General features: G+C 44.0%; 1 protein-coding gene and 1 long non-coding RNA gene across 6 annotated transcripts; one reads left to right on the top strand and one right to left on the bottom strand.

Moving 5' to 3' along the window:
• Positions 1 to 551: 551 nt before the first annotated feature.
• On the bottom strand, positions 552 to 5,692 carry TOPORS (TOP1 binding arginine/serine rich protein). The gene is made up of 2 exons (XM_015849874.2): positions 5,479 to 5,692; positions 552 to 4,137 (listed from the first exon to the last, which is right to left on the bottom strand). Exons 1-2 carry the CDS (start codon positions 5,638 to 5,640, stop codon positions 937 to 939), a joined length of 3,363 nt encoding a protein of 1,120 aa, XP_015705360.1. The 5' UTR covers positions 5,641 to 5,692; the 3' UTR covers positions 552 to 936.
• A 46-nt stretch (positions 5,693 to 5,738) lies between these two features.
• Positions 5,739 to 17,982, top strand: LOC107306590. Of its 5 annotated transcripts, XR_001552189.2 has the most exons (6): positions 5,739 to 5,864; positions 5,949 to 7,047; positions 7,756 to 8,067; positions 10,308 to 10,496; positions 11,895 to 12,009; positions 13,947 to 17,982. It is a non-coding gene; the product is annotated as an uncharacterized LOC107306590 (long non-coding RNA). The 5 variants fall into 5 exon arrangements; XR_004305570.1 differs by having other exon boundaries at positions 10,308 to 12,009; positions 13,950 to 17,982; XR_004305569.1 differs by having other exon boundaries at positions 10,308 to 12,009.
• The last annotated feature ends 2,992 nt before the right edge of the window (positions 17,983 to 20,974 follow it).

The following is a 20,974-nucleotide window of genomic DNA, read 5'->3' as shown; positions in this document are numbered from 1 at the left end:
AGAGAAGGTGTGCTGTGCCCAGACCCAGGGACCCTGGCCCTGCTCGGCCCCATGCCTTGTACACACAAACAGCATGACATCCAGGAGGGCAAGCCGGGGACCAGCTGAAAGCAGTGAGCTCAGGAGGAGCTGCCAGTGTTGCACAGTAACAGGATGTGAGGTAGCAGACACAGAAGAGTAAGAAACATGAGAAGGACATGCAGAGAAAAAAGAAAAACCCAGGGGAGTAGTCTGAGATTAGAAGAGGTAGCACATAAGTTGTTGAACATTAAAAACTAGACAGATCCTGAAGAACCTGATCAAAAGTGTTCCTGCTTTCAGCAGGAGTTGGAACCTGATAATCTTCCAGCCTGGAATACCCCCCTGAGCACAAATGGATTTACATTCATTTTTTTTAAATAAAAATTCTTATTGCTTTATTAAGATATTTACATAACTCATGTTACTGGAAGTGCTGTTCAGTACGTATGTAGAAATAGCTTAACTGCTTTTCCACAGAGATCACCTTAAACCACACAGATCAAAACGATGGTACAGTTTAGGCTGAATCATTTTTTATGAACTAAGCAACTTTCCGCTGTAACAAGAGTGATCCCCATAAATTGTATTCACTGTCTTTTGGTTTATGTTTTTTTTTTGTTGTTGTTAAAACACAGCTTTGAAGTACTCCGTGGATGTATTTTACATACAAGATGGATTTACAAAATTCTAACTTCCAAAGGGACCCTAAAGATCATCGAGCTCCTATACACCTATACTTACTTGACATAAAAGTGCATAAACATTCAATGGGTTTAAACATTTCTTTAAACTTTTTAACACACACACACACACACACACACACACAGAAAAACACCCGGTGATTTGTTCTTACAGGAGAAAAAAAAAAATTAGAATCAATTTCACAATTTTAAGGATTGTTCAGCTTAAAATACACTACATGTTTTTTTCAAGGGACTCCAACCAACTCGATCTGTTGACAAGTCTCTTTGGCAGTCTTAGTATCAGTGGTGGTCTCTCTGGATGCCCTAGTAAGGAAGTCCTGGGGGAAGACAGTTGACTGGAAGGCGCTGCTTGTGCTTCTTGACTGTCACTACCTACAGTTTCCATGTTACCACTTGCTGTATCAGCTAAGTCAAGACTTTGATCACCTCTTTCTGTTGCTTCCACAAGCTCAGCTCCAGCATTTCTAATGTCAGCATCTAAGTCCCTTCCTCTGTCAGGAATGCTAAATTCTTTCACTACTCCTCTAGTTTCCTTACTCACTTGGTAAACATCTTCACATCCTGTAATCCCCAGGAAAGAAGATGGAGACTCACATTCCCTCTCATTCAAGTGAGTTGTGCCAGTCCAAGTAACACTGCTATCACATTCAGTACTTTCTGGCTCCTTGCTACTATCGCTATCAATTGTAATAACCACTGGAGAAGAATGTGGCGAGTTACTCATGTGATGTTTTCGATGCTTCTTCTTATGTTTTTTCTTTTTCTTTTTAGCATGTTTCATTGTGTCTGTCACTTTGCCTTCGTAGACTATCTCCACACTTGGACTTCTCATCTTTTTCTTCTTTTTCTTATGTTTTGTCTCACTACTTGCTCGATTGTCTGAAAGGCTGTCTTCATTTTTGCAGCAGTCATGGAACTTCGAGAAAGCTTTCTTGGGGTCCTTTTCTCTCTCCAGACTAGTGCTCTCCTTCACTGCATTCTCCAAATGTCGAGTTTTGTATTTTCTCTTTCCACCAGGCTTTTCACTTTTCAATCTGTCTGTTCCTCCAGAAGGGGTCCTTGACCTGGTGCTTGATCGACTCCTTGATCTGCATCGTTCATAATAGTAGTAATGTCTCTCATGCAATCCCCTCTGGCTATGTGGGTCTGTTCTCTCAGTAAAAGACTGTATCCTGAATTCTGGACTAGCAGATTGCCTTGAATAGTGAGCCTTAGACTGAGTTCTCTTCCTGCAGGAGGAGCCATCTCCGACAGTCTTTCGACTATAAAAAGCATAACCCCATTGGTATCTACTTTGGTAATTGTCTCTTCTGTAATAATAATCACTGTCTCTGCTCCTTGACCTCCTTTTGCCATGGCCTTTGCTACGTGATCGTGATCTGCTTACCTCTCTGGATGTAGTGCTCTCACGACTAAGGGAGCCCCTCTGGCTTTTTAGGGAGAGGCCCGTGTCACAAGTTCTTGACCTCCTCCTGCTTTTCTTGCTCCTATGTTCGCTGCCATCTCTGCTTCTTGATCGTCTCTTTTTAGACTGGCCTTTACTAGCATGCTCCCTCCTAGACCGATGGCCATGACTGTCACGACTGCTCTGTGAATAAGCCTGAGGACTCCTGGTCTTTCTCTTTCTGGACTGTCGGTGGCTGTATGGAGAACAAACAGTGTCTGTTTCTGGAGACAGGCTCCTGACTGAGTCCAGTGGAGACAGGTCTTTTACTTTACCTTTATTCTTACTATAAGGAGAGCAAATGGTATCTGTCTCTGGAGACAGGCTCCTGATTGAGCCCAGAGGAGATAAATTTTTTACTTTACTTTTATTCTTTCTATAGGGAGAAGAAATGGCGTCTGTCTCTGGAAATGGGCTCCAGACTGAGTTGTGTGGAGAAAGTTCTTTTACTTTATCTTTGTTCTTCTCATCAGCTTTTGACTCTGTTTTCTCAACTGCAGAGGATAAGGAACTCCTACAGCTACTCACATTCTCCTTGTACAGAGGGGAGCGAGGTGATGAAGCCCTGCTTGGTTCACTGTCACTCCAGCTGCGACCCTGGACTGACTGCTCTTTCTTCACATCTTCCCTCTTCTCCTCCCTGATGGACTCCTCAGAGTCAGAGGACAGCTCAGTCAGTTCTGGTGTCCTCTCAGCTAATGGTTTAACATACCCAACAATAACACAGTTGTCTGATGAAGAGTCACTCTCATTGGAGTCAACACCAGCCTGTAACTGAGGATGCAGTGTGGTTCTTTTCCTAGCAGAATCCTCATCAGAACTTTCTGACATCTCCAGAGGAGAAGCTGCAGTGGCACGAACCTCTTCTGAAATGGAATATGAAGGCCCTGGAGTTTCATCGTCCCAAGGGGCCTGACCAACCCCAGACACGGATGAACTGTGTTCTGGCCCTTGAAGATCTGCCTCATCTGGAGAGATTGTAATAATTGATGAGTCTGAGCGGCTTCCTTCATCATACGATGGCGCAGGACAGTCATAATTGGCATGCTGATCGTATGCCTCTAAGTTAAAAGGACATCGGGCAAAACTGATGAATTCATGTAGGAAGTGTTCAGTCCGATTCAGTAGAAATGGCTTTAAATCATCAGCAAAAGCCTGGCTTTCCAGATCATACCTGGTCACGTTACTCATGATGATGTGTTGTACAATATTAACTAAAGAACCATGGGCACCAAACAAGACTGTAAGCTCTCGCTTCAGCCAGGGAACCAACCTGTGTAGGCAAGCAGGGTTGTGGCGGAAAAACTCTGCGGAAATGTCTCGATAGCGGCCACCATCCTGAATGCTACGAACACGCACACCAGTGCGGTACAGGGCTCTGCGGAAGTTTATCATGTCCTCCTCTTGGATCTGCCGCAGAGATCTGCCCTCTGCACTAGCCTGCCTACGTGAGGCCAGCCTCCTTATCATCTGCTGAATCTCTCCATCTCTCTGCCGCACAGGTTGGCTGGACAACCCTTCAAACAAAATCCCATTATCTGGAGGGGACAGCGTCCTTCGAGAAGAGGAACTGCCTCTATGGTAAGAGGAGGTGCGGCGTTCCCTCGTTAAGGTGGTACGGTAACGAAATCTCCGGCCATCAGGGCTGGCAAAAGAACCATTTTCTGAAGGTCTGAGTATGTATTCCTTAAAATCATCTTCAGCACGAACTGTATGGAAAATAGAAAAGAAAGGCTGTTTGCAGAGTGGGCATTCTGCTTTGTTTTTTGACCACTCCTGAACACAACGGAAGCAGAATCTGTGCAAGCAACGATCTAGATAGGCAACGTTGTCAAATCTGTCCAAGCAAATGGGGCACTTAGAGTCAGGAGAGGCATCTGTTGGCATGGTCTGGTGCAGCTTGCTGTTGCTAGCTTTTGGCAAAAAGCTGCTGTCTTCTGGAAACTCCTTGGCTGCATTAGTTGTGTTCTGCAAAAGAAAGAGACAAAAAGATCATTACTCTTCCTGAGAGAAAGAAGCGTTTAAGTCTATACACAGAAACATGCAACGGTCAGCTATAAGGTTAAAAACGCCAGCATTAGTTGTGAGAGAACACGAAACAGAGAAGCAGTACAACTTAACTGCTTTGCTTGCTTCTCTTCACTTTAAAAAAATCAGGCTTTCCAGTGCAGCCATCTTTAAATGGAGCCTATAAATGCTGGTGTCTTCCCCCTACTCACCACTTTGGCACAATCAGTAAGATTAGGATTCACACAGAATCCTCCAAAGCACACTACCAAAAGAAACCAGCACTTAAGATATGAAATATGGGAGAAGTTAATTATCTTTTGAAAACACTTTGCATTTAGCTGGTCCAGCAGCGCTGAGTGCACCCTGTACGTATTGCTGGACCAGAAGAGTGGTCCAGGAATGCACAGAAGTGTTCTTGCTTGGATGATATTGCAGCCAGGTGTCACCCCTGCACCCACCCTTAGACCCACAGCCCCTTTGTTCCCCCAGGCTGTCGGCAGTACTGAGCATTAATCCACCTAGTCTGAAGCTATGTGGGGGACCAGTACTGCAGACAAATGCCTGCGCTGCTTCCTGAAGAGTAAAAGATGGTTCACAGAAATGAAGGGTAAAAACAGTTTACAGAAGCAAATATATGGAGGCTGCTGTAAGAACGGGGATGGCAACAAGCTGGGATTAGGACAGTGGGGGGAGGGGGGGTGGAGGACATAAAGGGAAGTGTTCTGAGAACATTTAGTGTGTAAGTGACCAATGGACAAAGCAAGTTAGAACTGGCTCAAGGGCTTCTCCCCTACAGGGTTAGAAGTTTATAGCGTGATAGACTACAAGCCTTCACCAGGAAGACGATGAGCCTTCATCTACCAACCACCAGGAGACCCCCAACTGCTCATGACGCATGCGCAAGAGGGAGGGACCGTATGCTAAGAGATTTTTTGGGAAAAATAATGAATAAGTATACGAATTTAGCCGGGAAATATTGGTAATGGTTGGACTAGATGATCTTCTAGGTCTTTTCCAACCTTGATAATTCTGTGATTCTGTGGTTCCGGGAAAATTATTAATTATGTATTAACTCTGCCTATATCTGTACCAAGCTTTTGTCCTACGCTGTGCAAGTTAGGAGGAGCGATGCCCCATATGCGCATTAACCACACCTGCTCTCTATCTGTCGGGCTATAGTTTGATTCCCCAAGTCCCCACAGCACCCCCTGATCGCGGTGCCCACAGACCACACGGACACGCTCCTCCACCCAGGCCCACCCCGTTCCTTCCGCTGGGCCGACAACCGCGGTTGCTCACCTCTGCCGAGCCCTCGCTCCGAGCTCGAGTCCGGCCCGATGGTGCCTTCAGCCCGTGCCGTGACCGGCTGCACACGTTGTTGGCCCCGTCCCGCCGCTCGTCCCCCGCGGGATGGCGGCGTTGCCGCGCGGCCTTCGCCACGCCAAGCGGAGCCTCCGACATCGCCGGCGGAAGTGGCGTTGCCAAGGGAACTGTCCCCCCCCCACCCCCCGGCAGCGGGGCGGCGCCATATGACGTCACAACACCGGTCGATGGTTTTATACGTCACTTCCGCTCTACCTGATGATACCGTAGTGCCGTGCGGAAGCAGCGGGTAGTGGACTTCCGGCCGGCTGCCCGCCATGTTGCCTCAGGAGCGGCGGGATCCGCGCCCGCTTTACCGCCTGGTGCGTGGGGTGGGGGGCGAGGGTCTGGGATAGGCAGCTCTGGGGTAGGCAGCTTGAGGCTGGTGCTGACTGTTGGTTTCGTAGGTGCTGGCCGCTTTGGTGTTGCTTTCCTGGGGCTACGTGCTGTACGGGGCGCGGGAGGCGGCGCGACGGCAGCTGCAGAGCGAACTATCGGTGCCTCGGCTGCCATAGCACGGCGGGATGGGCGGACACCGAGGGAGCTTCGGAGAATGGGAGGAGCTGCTTGGCCAACACCGCGAATAAAGGTTCAGCTGCTGTAAGAAACAAGGACACGGAAGCTTTAATCCGCTCATTGATTGTTTGTTACATCGTGTTCGAGGCTGCAGTCTGCTACAGCGTCTGTGTGTAGCCCCAGCTCTCACCCTGTCCTCATAGGAGAGGTGTTCCACTCCTTGGGTCGTTTCTGTGTCCCTCCTCTAGTTGCACTCCCAACAGATCCACGTCTCTCCTCCGCATCTGGATGCAGTACTCCAGGTGAGGTCTCACCAGTGCAGAATAAAGGAGCAGAATCACCTTCCTCGACTTGCTGGCTGTGCTGATTTTGATGCAGCCCAGGGTACAGATGGCTTTCTGGGTTGCAGGAGCACACTGCTGGCTCATATCCAGCTTGCCATGTACCAGTACCTGCAAGTCCTTTTTGTCAGAGCTCGTGTTCATTGGTTTCATACTCACTACCCTCGAGTCATCCCAAAGGCAGGTGTGCTTCTGCTGTCATCCTTCAGATACTCCATTCCTCCCCTCACACCCACACAGGCCTCTCTACCCATCTGTTTCCTTGGTCATTTGCAGGGTAGAGTTATCAACAGCCAGCCAAGCTGAAAGTTTGCTATCAAATTACATTCCTCTGCAGATATATTTCCTCATGGGGTTTGACAGTAATGCTGAAGCACTTTGGCTTGCCAATACCAGATATATGCTGTGATCAGCAGTCCTGGTGCTGGCAGTTGCTTTTGCTTTACTCATACTGGTTGTGCCAGTTACTGCACCTGAGACACACACACTGATCCTGTCCTAGGTGCTAAGGCTGAAATCATTTACCACATCCATTACTGCCACCAGGACACTTTATCTCCTTCTCTTGACAGCACAACAGGAGTGACACCGATGCAGATGGTTCCCATCTGGTCTACTTCCTAAATGCAATGTGTATGTCATTTCTTAGGTAAGCTGGGAACCAGTTGGAGTTCTGTGACTCTAGTGTCACCAAATGGGTAGCTGAAGCTGCTCTCGATGGGGGAGGTAGCACAGCAAAGAGAATAACAATCCAAAGTATTTAGCTATCATTTTCATTGCTGTCCACGTTGTCCAAGAGAGAACAGTAGAGGCTGGACACAGAGAATTGGGACAGATGCAAGAGACTTGTTGCATTATTTCTTAATATTGTTCATTATTGTTCAAGCAACCATAAATAAATCTGTTCATTTTAAATGTAATCAATTTATTGTCACAGCATCTAAAATTTGTATTGTGAAAAGCTCAAGTACAATAAGGAGGGACTCACAAGGCCAGGTGTTTTTCTGCATGAATGGGTAGAGCAGAAGCCTGATTTCTCTCCCAAACTCTGCACTCATCTCACCAAGTCCTGTGAATCTCTTCAGGCTTTGCTTCCCAAGCCATTGGGTCCCTTAGCATCTCCACTGGCAGCAGAGTAGGAGGTGTGACACTATACCTGGCCTTCAGGCCCCATGTGGAGGTGTGTGGTTCTCTGGCAGCAGAGCAGTCAAATGGGAGCTGGAGGCTGTGGACTGAGAGTTCCTTGTCAGGCACTGCAGTGACAAGATCAGTTATTATTTTTGTTTTTATTTTTATTTTTTTTCTTGTGTTTGTGTGTGTGGTTTTTTTTAACATCCCCACAAATATGTGAAAACAGTTACAGGTTCAGCTGTGCTGTGGCAATGCAGACAGAGGCTGACTAGCCGAGCATCCACTACCCAGAGCTGTTTCACCAGTGAGCAGCCACCAGATGGAGAAGCACTCCACATCAAGGCTTCTGAGTCCCGGCAGTTCCCTTACCTGCGGTGAAACCCCCTCTTCAAGAGGACAGACCTCTCAGAAACCTGTGATTTAGATTCAGCTCAGTTTGCCACATTGGAGGAAATCTTCACTTTGAATCTTCTGCCCAGAAGTTATGCACTGTCATGAGGCCAAGCCATAAGGGTCATTGTCCAGGATTAGGCTCTTGGTAAGTGATTTAAGAAGACCTTTAGTAGGTAGCTGGACTCCTGATATAAGACAGTATGATCTCACAGTATCATCATTAGTGGTGGTAAAAATTCATTTCCTGTGCACTTTTGGTGACTGATTTCTCTATAAGCTGAAATCCTCTCTCTAAAGGAGCACATGCAAACCCCTTACGCTTGTATCCAAGGTGCTGCAGGAAGGGCCCAGACTTAGCATCCAGGTGGGAGCAGTCAGCCCTCCTTACCCACAAAGATGCAATAAAAAGCAGAAAACATTTCCTGTCCAAAGTGGTACAGCAAGCAAAAACTACGTTTAGGCAGTATTAACCATTTGGATGCTATCACCTGAGATGGCTGTTCTTATGCCTTTCATCCCTAAGGGAACATATTCATAATGCTGATGAAATCCCCTTCAGATCTTAATTTATTTTTTAAATAAAGTATTGCCTATTTATGACAGCAAAGCTTGTTTGTTAGTCATGAAGTGTTTTGTTTGTTTGCTTAGGTCTCAGGGAATTGTTTGGGAAGATTGTGATTTTGATGCTTTTGATTAGCATGGCTAAGAGGCACTTTAAGTTAATGAAATGATTAATTGATTCATCCAGGAATGCAGTCACACTAACAGCTGCTTCTGCAGATACAAAGGATTCCCTTTCAAATACATCCATGCCTCATGTTAGTACCCATGGATACGTGTTAATTACAAGGCTGATGAGAGTATGTAAGCATAGCTAATGTTGTAGCCGAGTTATTTAATGAAGACAGTTAAAAAAGAGTCAAAAAATGGAAATAAAATAATCAGCCAAGCAGGAAACAGTGGGCTGAGTTCTGCCTTAAATCACCTTAATCTACCAGTGATCAACTATTTCTCCCAAATTACAACAGCAAGGAAGCAGGAACATAATTGCTTAATTCCTCCATTACAGACTGTTTGAAAATGGAGGAATTACTCAAGTTCAAACCACAGTTTAACAGCACCGTTTGCTAAATAATTGTATACTTTTATTGTCCTGTCTGTTTTTCATGCAAGATTACCTGTATCCTAAAAGCAGTATAAATACAGATTTTGGTAAATACACACACACTCATAGCTTGGTAAAAGGATGCCTACCAATTTTTTTAATTATTTTTAATTCTGGTATTGACTGCCCATAAAGTGTATATAGTCCTAAATACAGTACTGCAGGTTTTGTGGTGAAAGACAAAAAATGATGTATGGCATGGGAGCAGAAAAAGAGTAGGAGAGAGGCATAGCACAGTGGAAGACACCAGAAAAGAACATGGTGGTGTGTGCAGGGAGACGTTACCAAAGCTTCCTGATTAAAAACACAGAACAGACATAGGACTGGCTTGTCTGAGTGGTGATGCTGCCAAAAATCACATACAATTTGGACCGAAGAGCTCCAGTTCTTTATTTCAAATGCAAGAAGGGTTGTTTCTTACTGCACTGCTACTACAGGTTTCTTTCCTTGTTTGCTGCAGTCATCTGCCATCACTCATCCCACGCTGTGTGCAATTTAATATATCACGTTGGAAAGAAACACATAGATCTGAGCATAAACCAGTGTTACGCTGCTCTGGCCACTGCTAGTGGGCTTGATAAAGCTGCAAAGCACATAAATGTGATCAGATAAAATGAAGCAATAGCATACAAAATCCTCTGCAGAAGCTAGACGGCAGTGTTGGCACATGCTTCAAAGCACAGGCAAGCTACTGCCTGCATTTTGCACAGTGGTTTGAAAATTATGAGTCCTCTGCTTACAAGGATTGGGTTTAGACCTTTTGTCATCTGAAGTAAAAATGGCCTCACATCTATGAAACTTCAGCCTGAAGAGCGACAAGCAAAAAGTTTTATGCTGATTTCCCCAAGCAGAAAGAACATATCATTTACTTTAGAGGCCTTTTTTTTCCTGCCACCTAATTCGCATTTATGTATATCTGTGGACTGATTTAATAGTGACGCTCCACCAAACGATTATGACACTAAAAGGAATGTGTATTATTAGAAGTTAATATTTACATTCAAATAAAAAGAGAAGTGGAAGGCTTTGCCACAGACACTGGAAGAAATGAATGGTTAAAAAGATAAAGACCTTCAAAGACCATATGTTGCCCAAAGCAAGCTTTAATGAATTTTATTGTGGTTCAGTGAATCTGGTTTGCTTTTAACGGTTCATTTGGCAAGCTGTTGCTGCAGCAATTTCTAATAATAATGTCACAACAATCTTTTAACCGAGTACAGATTTGTGACCATACAGGACTGCTCTGAAGGCATTTTCTGAACTTGTCAAGATGGCAGAACATATGCAGTGAGCTCCTTGAGCTTCCTCCTCTGTGACATGCATTGCATGGAAGAACATGAGGACAGCATGCATGCTGAGGTGCAGCAGAAGGTATTCTCTTCCACTCAGATGAGGATTATTTTGAAATGGTAAGAGCAGCTGAGAGCAGAATATTGCCAGCAGAAAAGGGACAGTGTTTACTTCATCCTCTGGTGTGACTTTAGTCTTAAGATCTTTGGCTGTTAGTAATTAGCAAACAATATGACAATATGTTTTCACTTAACATTCTGATTTTTTTTGGTTGAGATTTCTTTTTCCTAGTCCTCTTTTCCAAATTGACTCCATACTTATGCTGATACAAGTAGCAAAATAACCAAAAATTACTAAAATATTTAAGAAATGGTGAACTGCAGTTAAGACTAAATATATACTATTTTTTATCATAAAGCACGAGCTCAATGCCAGCAGAGCATAACTCAATAACTCAAACACAGGCCAAGAAAAAAAAAAAAAAGAAGAAGAAAAAAAAGCCCATACTATTTAAATACTAGGCTATCTAGGCAGTTTGATAACCATACTTATCTTTTTGCAACAGCTGCAGTGGTCCAGCTGTACCTCCATATTTCTGGAGTCTCTCAGGCACATGATAACAGAGTCTTCTGTACTATCATTTTCCAGCTGTAACTGTGACTGGACAACACATTTTGTAACAGGCAGAGCATGCCTAATGCTAGGAGGTGAAATCTGTAGTGCAAGAAAAGAGGGAAGAATGGGAAGAGAGGCCTCCTTTAGCAGATTAAAGCCCAGACCTATACAAATGGCCTATATGCCCTTAAATGGGGCAAATAATTCCATCACTGTTAATGAGGTCAAACCAACAAGCTCCACCTTAGTAAATGCTGAGCTCTTTTCCAGACAGCAGAGCTGCTTGGGTACGTCATGGACACAGAAATACACTGAGCAATATGAACATTTCAGCCCTGGTTTCCATTTTTGTGCTATTGGTGACAGCTGTCAGGAGTGACGTGCCAAATGAAAAGGTAGTCCATTCAACTCATATGCTTTGCTGTGGGACACAGAGGGCTGTAATCCTGCAGATTTCATTCACTGTGACTTACAGCGTTCCACCTCAGTAAAGAACCAAGAGATGTGGTGTCCAGTAATGCAGGTGTCAGCTCTGCCCAAAACAAACCAAACCAGAGAGGAGTCCTCTTTCTCTCCTCAGCACAAGGGGCTGTGCCACTCACACTGATGGATCTGCCTCTTTCATCACAGAGATTCTTCCTTTCTGAATAGCACATTAATTCTGCCTTCCAGTGGAGGAAAAAATGAAAAGACAGCTGCACAGGAAATTTGGGGCTTCAATAAAAAGAGAGGTTTCACAACAAACATTAGCGTATTGTTGAGAATTCAGGAAAAAAAAGTTACTTTTCCAGCTAAGAAGAGCAAATTAATATGTATTAGCACAAAGTCTATGTACAAATATATAACTTCATATGCTTCATGAAGCAGTTCTATCTTAGATAACTGACTCTTCTTTTGTACAGACAGTAAAAAAAGTCAGAAAACTTACATTTCTTAGCATGGATCTCATCAGACTTGGGTGAAGACTCCTGATTGTATTGTCTGCACAAGATCCACCCACAGTTAATCTACGAATAAGTGAGTTGAATGTTTTGTAATGTCTTTTATTTTCAGGTAAACTGAAATTAGGAAGACTTTATCCAGCAGGAAGAAGGGTACATAATTGCATCTCAAAACTACTTCAGTCAAAGTGCAGTCTTGTCATTGGCCAGCATGACTCTCACAGGCCCATTAATGTTGATGATAAATACTAAATGGCTCTTTCCAGGAAAAGAGTACCAATGCTCATTTGAAGAATGCGCACTTCAAGTTTGAGAAGCAATTTCTGAAATGGCTTAGTGGGATTCCTCTATCGCTGCTTAATAGGCATGTTCTCTGATTGCTGCTGTTGAGTTAAATGTTTGCTCACTTATGGCTGTTTTTTGCTGTGGAAGGTGGATAATGAAACCGTAAATGATGCTCCAGAAATCTTTCTAAAACTCCAGTGCTAAATTAAATGGACAATACCATGTGCTAAATAAAAGTGAGCTGCAATTAATTTTAGGGAAGAGCAAGCCATGCCTGCAGCCTGCTGATAATTTAAATTTCCACAATCACATTTTTTACTGAAATAAATGATTCTTTCCCTTCCTGGTGGTGTGTGAAAGGCTAGAATGAAGAAACAATAAGACTGATGATATGCATATGAATGTAGTGAGCTGCCAGCATTAAATCAGGCATGTCTCCATGTCTCTGCCAGGGGATAAAGTATCCCAGCAGAGACTTCTGGAACCACCTGCACTCCAGAAACGGAGGCCACCTCCAGCAGATGAAGTTCAGGTCCATTTACTGACACAAACAGGTCAGCACACAAAAAGTTACTCCTTTGAAAAGAACTAAAAGAGAAAATTTCCTTGCTTTGCTTCCTTTGTAAGTTTAAGCACATGTTGACACCAATTGAAATTTTTACTCAAGTTGAAGTAGGGTTTTTGCTAAGTCCACACAGTGTTCCTTTAAACTGCAGTACAGTCCGAGATTTGAAGTCTAGGCAGACAAGTCTTGCAAGAAGCATTCAAGCAATAAGTAGAACTTAGACAACAGATGAAAGTCACTGAGACACCACCTATTTTATACCCCATCTTTACAAATCTTTAAGTCTTTAAAGATCTCTTTCTCCTTCCACACGTGTGGGTAAGCTGAATTACTGAGGTACTAAGCTGATTTGGTCAGCAAATTAGAACAAAGACAGCATTCATGCCTCTTAATATGATCCACCCACGATTTAGGTATCTAGCCTAAATTAGTCAGATTTATCACCACATCCTGGGTCATCTAATTTTTATTAGATCAGGTGTCTTCATTTCATCCAAGTGTCAGCCATGGTGTCTCTCAGAGAGTGATCAGGCACTGGAATGGTCTGCCCAGGGAGGTGGTGGAGTCACTATCACTGGCAGTGTTCAAGAGGCATCTGGATAAGGAGCTAGGAGATATGGTTTAGTGGTTTTCTGAGGCATGGTAAAGGGAGGATGGTTGGACTAGATGATCTTGTAGGTCCTTTCCAACCTTTGATTCTATGAAGATGATGACCCTATGATGATGATGGCTTGTAGAAAGAAGACCAACAAACTACTAATTTTTCTCTTAAGTTCTGAGGACCACCTTCAAAATGTGCACTGGACATGAATCATAATTGCATCGGTGCCTGCAGGAGACTACAGACAGCTATAATGGGATCCTGCTGTGCCAGTACAATGCTAACTTGAAAATCTATCTGTAATTTCAGTTTAAACACTAGAGCTTAGGACAGTGGAAACAGCATTTAACCACTGTGTATGGGAGGTCATCTCTACTGTTACTCCTTGAAACTGCCCATCATTGCAAGTATAGAAACTGTAAGGCAAGAGGGCTGTTCTGTGACAAAGATCACAGATTTCTCCATGCTCAGTGCACTCCAGGTTCTGTGCAGAAGTGTTTATGTTTTCTGAGACAACAGTTTTGCCAACAATAACAAAAAAGTGATCCAAATTATTTTTCAGCAGGAACACAAGGCAGAGAGATGCCACTGAGATGGGACAACTGCACAGACAGAAATAAATAGTGGACACCTTCTCAGCACCTCATGCATTTGCTGCTCATCTTTCCAGGACTTACAAGATGTGTGACCTAATTTAACTAAAACAACCCTAAACAATGGCATTTATTAAACAGAATGTGTGAAGAGGATGTGAGTGACACAGAAGTTCAACTATACATGGCATGAGAGTACAAAAGCTTTTTTTGTTTGTGTCTAACAATTTCCTTAGAAGTCAATAATGAGAACTTGGAGGAGTTCACATCCTCCTTTCATCTGATTGGGGAGAGTGAAGTTCATTTCTAGGAAAAACTTACACAAAACCTCTGATAACCTCTCATTATCAGAAAAGCATTAGAGGATTAAAAAAGAAAGGTATCTCTATACCTGTGGAGGTTTATGTGGATATATATAGTGCCTCCACTCTGTATGCCACTTTGTACATGAAAAGTATATGATATGTACTGCCGACTTTTCTACATTTCTTGCCTTATGCCACCTTGCAATTCTTCCACTATTTTTTTTTCCCCTGGTAATCTGGGAAATTGATGTATCACTTTCCTTAATGTCAGCATCAAAAACCTTAATTTGTTCTTTCCATGGATGTAAAACTACTTGCTGAGGTACCTTTAGCTTTTGAGAATAACACTCTGCACATGGGGTAAAATCAGCAGCTTCAAGCTCCACTTCTTGACTTGTTCAAGACTTCCATCTTCTTTACTTGTTTCACCTGAAGAGTTACACAGCAGTCAATGCACTTCATACCCTCCTACTGAGCTTGAAAAAAGGCAACCAGCAAAAAATCCATCTAAATACTGCAAAATAATGAGGTGCGTTTCATTGTTGAAATACAAACTCATGAATTACCTTGTAATGAGAACAGTAACAAATAATCAAGGGAGCGTTTTTGTTTTATCACTAGTCAAGTCCAGCATATTCCAACATGTTTAAGTACCTACACAGGCATATTTTATAAAACAACCAAAGCTGAAACACACATAAAAGAAAAGCAGCATTTGGCATTGTCTAGTCCCTGCAAACTGAACTGGTCATGGCTTACATTAAATCATTCAGGGATCTGAAGCACAGGATGCTTTGCATCACGTATGCTCAGGCAAAGCACTGATGTTTGTGGCACTCATTAAAGAAGTGTAGAGAAGATTTGCTCCCCAAGAAATTCTTAATGAATAGTTTACCCCAAATTGCTCTCCAGCTATGGAGTGAGATGCTGCAGAGACCAGCTCTGAATGCTGGGCACTAGAGCAGGCTCAGTGCAAAGAAGACTTCACCATCTGCCTCTCCTCAGAGTTTTCAGTAAGCAGCCTAGTCTAGGCTCACATGTGCTTCCCACATCCTAGAAATCCAGGCTTTCCTGGGGAGACAAGACTAAGGTGTTTCAAAGAACAAAGCTAGCACCAGTTCAACACAGAAGAACTACCCATTTCAGAGGTATTATTATATCCCTTGGGTCTGGCTGATACCCAAGACAACCAGGTTCAAAGTCTTGCCAGAGATGTGAATACAGACATAGGACTCTAGAGATGGCGTAGCAAGAGGGCATTTAGCCAAGGAGTTCTGTGAACTGACCAGCTCTTTCAGTTCCACCTGGCATCTCTAGCATCATTAGAAAGAGTTTCATCCATTTCAAGAGAGTTTGGATTACTTTCCGGTGTGGGACCTTTTTAGTCTCATGCAGGAAAAGCATCTGCCTAGCATGAATTAGTCAATTAGTATAGTTTTGCAGTGGCTTGCATGCTGAAAGGTGAAAGACTCCCTGAGGCTGGTTATAAATTCACAGTGTTGTTATTGCCTTTAGTTGTTGCAGTGATGAATTAGCAAGCCATATGAGATCATGGATGAAACCGATCTACCACTGCACTCAACTATCAAAGAACCTGCAATGCTGACAGGAAGGAAAATATTTACTCATTTCACAGGTGGTAATCTCAGACAGATCAAGGATTAGCTCTGCAGGAGTCATCTAAAGAAGCAGAAATCACGTGGTGTGCTCTCCATGCTTTCCAATGTCTTGGCATGCTTTCACATGGAAATTCATTTCAGAAGAATCCAGTGAAGTCCAGCAGAAGGCATCTGGCCTTAACAGGATCACAACAATCTGCCACAGCTCACTGCATGTTGTAAAGCTACAGACAATACGTACCACCAGGTTGATAGGGACTCCTTTTAGATGTTTCAAGAGGAAGTAATAATTTCATTACTTCACCTCTCTCTGGGCCCCAAATGCATTATGTGTGCCAAATAAACATCCGCTCTTGCTCTGATAGTGGGGCTGGTTCTCTGATTCTCTCTGTGTGCACAGCACAGAGCCCATACCAAAGACCGAAATGCTGACCCAGTGTTCTTACTGTAATAACAGAGGCATAGCTTTGTGGCCTCACTTCCACTCCAGTCAAGTGACCACATTTTTCTTGAGACTGAAGCAATGCTCCCTGGAGGCTCTACGAGCAACAGCTCCTTCTCCAACAGGAGATAAAATGAAAGACGAAGATCTACAAGCCAGCAGAGAGCAAGACTTTTTAAGGCTGTACGACCTGGGGTACAAGAAAGAATCACGCACAGCTTGTGCTACTAATTAACACCACCACCTCCAGGGGGAACAGTCAGGATAAATATCAACTCCTTTTTTATTCCCTTTTGCCAGAGCCTGCTGGTGCCACAGCAAAACTGTAAGTTGGACAAAATGGTACATCCCAGCCTTCAACCTTTTTACCCCTCACACTGCCTTCCCTACAGTAGCTACAGATCCACTCCCAGATCCTTCTGTATCCCCCAGGCACAAGGCATGCCATGTTTTGATCCTCTTATGTGAGGACAGATCTAGCAGAAGAAGGAAATATCAGGACTGCTTATCTGGGGTGAGTTCCATTTGCCACTCACCACTCACAGGGGACAGCTGGCATGCGAACTGTGTATCTCTAAATAAAACTTGTGAGGACATAGCAGTGAGGAGATGGGCAAATTCCACGTGAGGTGGGTTTTTCTGCTCAGCTTTTTCTTCACCCAGAGCAGATCCACACTGTGGCAAACTCTTGAGTTTGTTTGCCTCTGAAACCCCCTAATACCTCTATGCATTAAAGAAGGAACGAGCAGGTTGGTATTTTTGCAGCAGACAGAACTGAATCTCTGCCTGAGAAAAGATGCATGTGATTGAAAAGGCATTTTCCCAGGGGAGTTCCTGTTTCCTGGAGCTCTGTCATTGCTGATTATTTTTCCTGGATTGCCCATTCAAGCCTTTTCTTTCTAACTTTCTTATCTCCTAGAGCGACCAGCTTTTTAGAAACTTCAAATCAAGGAATAAAATCAGCAATATTCTGATTACAGACAAGCTCTGAAGACAACATAAGTGGACTTATAAGAGCACAGTATTAAGCCACAAATCTGACAGTGCCCAGTTGCTGAAACACATCGTGGAACATAAGACACATTCTGACCTAAGAAGGGAAGTGATTTTACTCACAGATATAAGGACATCTCCCTGTTAGAGAGCATCATTTATTCATCTCCCATCCTTCTTCTTGGCACTCAGTGAAGGGTGCCCATAAGGTCTCAATGGTGAAATTAGTTTTTTTTTAGTTTTCTTTGATTTCTCATAAGCCTCGAGCACTGGACATGAACCACCATCTCATTTTGATGTGAGCTGCAGGCAGCTGTCAGATGGTAGCATTGCACACCAGTATGTGAACATGAATTGAGTCAGACTTGTAAAGCTCAACTTCCATAACTGCTCCATTAAGCTAGCTGAGAAAAAAAAATAATTAAGAGAAAAGGAAGAAAAACAAGGAAAAAGAATCAAATTTACAGCATTTTAAAACTAGAATTAACCTTCAAATTTAGAGGTTATTATTCTCTGAGGAAAACTACACATTCTGTCTCCTGGAGATGAAAGGACACACAGAATCTAAACCAGCGTCATAATCAAAAAGACAAGATGTATACGGCATGCAGCCACTTTCAGAAATAAAGGATTTTTTGCAAAATCACATGATGGCCCTGAGGATTTCTCTGGCTAACAACTGGAAGGGAAGTCACAAACAAATACCTTCTAGCACAACTGTATGTGCAGCCTTTTATCTCTGGATGTGGAATAATACTCCCTTGCACAGGCTCCCTGATGTAAGTTCTTGGGGATCTCCAAGACCCTTTAACCAGCAAGCTTCCCATCCTCTCGCCATACCTCATGCTACTGCAGGGATGCAAACACACCAGCTGAACTTCCCACATACACAGCCTGCTCCTGTTCAGCACCTGCCCCTTGGCTGGCTGATGGCAAAGCAGCAAGAGAAGCTGGAAAGGTCAAGCGGAAACCACCGAGCAGAGAGGCACCAAGTAAAGCAAGCAATGAGCTCACCGACCCTGGAAACCCAGAGTCAAACAGGTCAGAAACAGAAGCTGTTAAGTGAAGTGAGAAACCAAGGCTGTTATTGCAATGCTGCACCACCATACAATATTGGCCTGTGGCTATGATGTGCTGTGCTTTTGGGGCTCCTCTGCTCAAGACAGAAACCAGAGAACAGAAGGAGTTGTACTGAGCAGGCACAAGTTGCAGTGGTAGCAGCAGTCATACATAAAAGCAGGAAGACAAGGAGGACAAAGCAAGAAGGGGAAGGCATTAAACTACACGCTTTTGAAGACAAAGACAGCAGGACTCCTACCTAAGGGCACTTTGCCATTTTCCCTTCCAACAACCCATTAAGCTCCTGCTCCCTGCAGGTGAAGGGAGTATGAATTTTAAATCCATCCTGTGGACCATGGGGCTGGGTTGCACCTCTGTGGTTACAAATGCAGGGAGATGCTTCCTCACAGGGGGCTTCTCCAGTGCCAGCACAGCTGTGTGTGCATCTGCTGGGGGAGCTCAGATGTTGGTGAAAGAGCTTCTTTCGTACACGTACTTAGGCAGCTCTGACCCCATTTTTTATTTCTTTCATTATAGGAACTATGCTTCTGACATTTAAGCAGCCAGTATTGAGTGGTCCAATTTTGGGAGCTCAAATTCTCAAGAGTCAGGTGGATGCTGAAATGCATGAGCTGCATCGATTGCATACTTTCAGGTTATATAAGCACTTTTTACTGGACAATACATTAAATGTTCAAATCTGTTTTTATTCCTTATTTTCCTTCACTTCAGAGTTTGAACACCCAAGTGGAAAACTTGGTCGCATCAGTACAGTCCACATACTTTGTGTTTCAGACATTGAGGAAGGCCTTCCAGAATGAAAACTGAGGACTTAGGAAAGTTTCAAAGTTGGAGGTTTACTTCATTCCAAATTTTAAATACAGAATTTATGTACTTCTGAAAATTTGTTGTCCAGTTGGATCCCTGAGAGTTAAACCTTTTTTATTTGCCTCTTAAGACAGGCAAACTAATTTCTGGCATTGACAATGATGCAGTTTGCAAATGCCTTCATAGCTCTCTGGAAGTGCCATCCTTTGGTGCCTGCAGTGTGTGTATGATTAGATTCATTGCCAGCACCAGGGCTGTGAAGGTTTAACATCAGCCTTCAAGATAAAACATACAACCACCACCACCACCATCCCAACTTCATGTGCTAAAGCACTACGTACAAGGATATCACTATCATTAAGCAGAAAAGCAAGCCCATAGAAGAAATGCAGTAAATATTTGCTTATCCAGCCGTTAAATAAAGAAGAAATAACCTAGATTGAGAGTGACAAAAATGGAGAACTTCTTATGATTCAAACTACTATTGGAGCCTTACTTAAACAAAACTGCATGAGCAAGAGAAACAGTGTGCTGTGAAGGGAGCACATGTGCACTCATGCTGCAAACAGCAAAGGCATGGTGTCATGAGGCAGGTGACCTCACTCCTTGCACTACAACTGCAAGCAGGAGAAAAGTAGATGGGGGCAAGGGGAGAAGAGAATTCAAAATATGTATTTTGCATATACTGTCATTCTCCTTTCCATTCAAGTACAAGTTTACATATACCATTTTTAGATGAAGTATGGTTAGATTTTTTTAATGGGGCCACAATCGGGTCAGGCATAACCTGAAGCACAGGGGATGCCTACAGCAGTGTCCGTGAAAACCCTATGCAGAGCTGGTGGGCAAGCATGCTGCAGAGCTGCAGGCCAGGCCTCTGCAGTGTGGTCTGCAGTTGCTGTCATTTAGAGAAGGTAAAAATAGGAAATGGCATCTTTTGAATGAGGCATCAGCCTTCTGTAGTGCTGCAGGTGAATGGTAGCCTGCCAAAGACATGTGGATCTGGGTCAGGCAGGAACAGCAAAGGATGGAGAAAAGGATGGGCAGATGGGGAAAAACAAGGCTGCATAGAAGACACGGTGAGGAAGAGGAAAGGAGACCCAGGGAGATGCATCCCTGTTGACTACAGTAGCAGGAGCTCATCCTGCAAACAGCAATTGATACCCCCAAAATGCTGTCTCAGAAGAAAGACAAGCACAGTGTCTGTCCCGTCTGGCAGAGGGCAAAGGACCTGCTGACCCACATCTGGGCTCTGAGCATCCCTGGGAGCCTGCATGGAGGGAGATGAGCCCTCACAGATGCCCTCCTCCCTGCCGATGGAGAGCAGCTCAGGCCAGAAACACAAGGAGGGCACATAGCTAATTATTTCAGTAGCACTGTCCTTTCACGCACGCTGAACAACACATGTTGTGTGAGCCCAGGGCAAAAGGCCACCAGCCCCCAGGACCTTATTCCACTTCCCCAATGAGCAGGGCAGCCAGCAGGACAAGGACTGTGGTACAAGTACCTTGCTTCAGGCACCAAAGCCATTTTGGGCCTACTACAGCCATTTGGGCCTGCCATAGCCATTTAAACCTGCTGCAGCCATTTGGGCAACAGCCACTGGGGCTTGCTGAGGTCTGACAGTACAAGGGAAGTGCCAAATGCTTTGCTGAGATTTGCATGAGGCGAAGGGCAGCTGTTCACCATCCATGTGTAACCACTGTATGCTGTGAATGCCTGAATTAATTGGACCTTTGGGGCAGAGTGCA

The sequence above is a fragment of the Coturnix japonica genome, chromosome Z (assembly GCF_001577835.2).
Source record: "Coturnix japonica isolate 7356 chromosome Z, Coturnix japonica 2.1, whole genome shotgun sequence".
Classification (NCBI taxonomy): Eukaryota; Metazoa; Chordata; class Aves; order Galliformes; family Phasianidae; genus Coturnix; species Coturnix japonica.
Note: the sequence above shows the minus strand (reverse complement) of the source record. Positions and strands in the feature narration are given on the sequence as shown.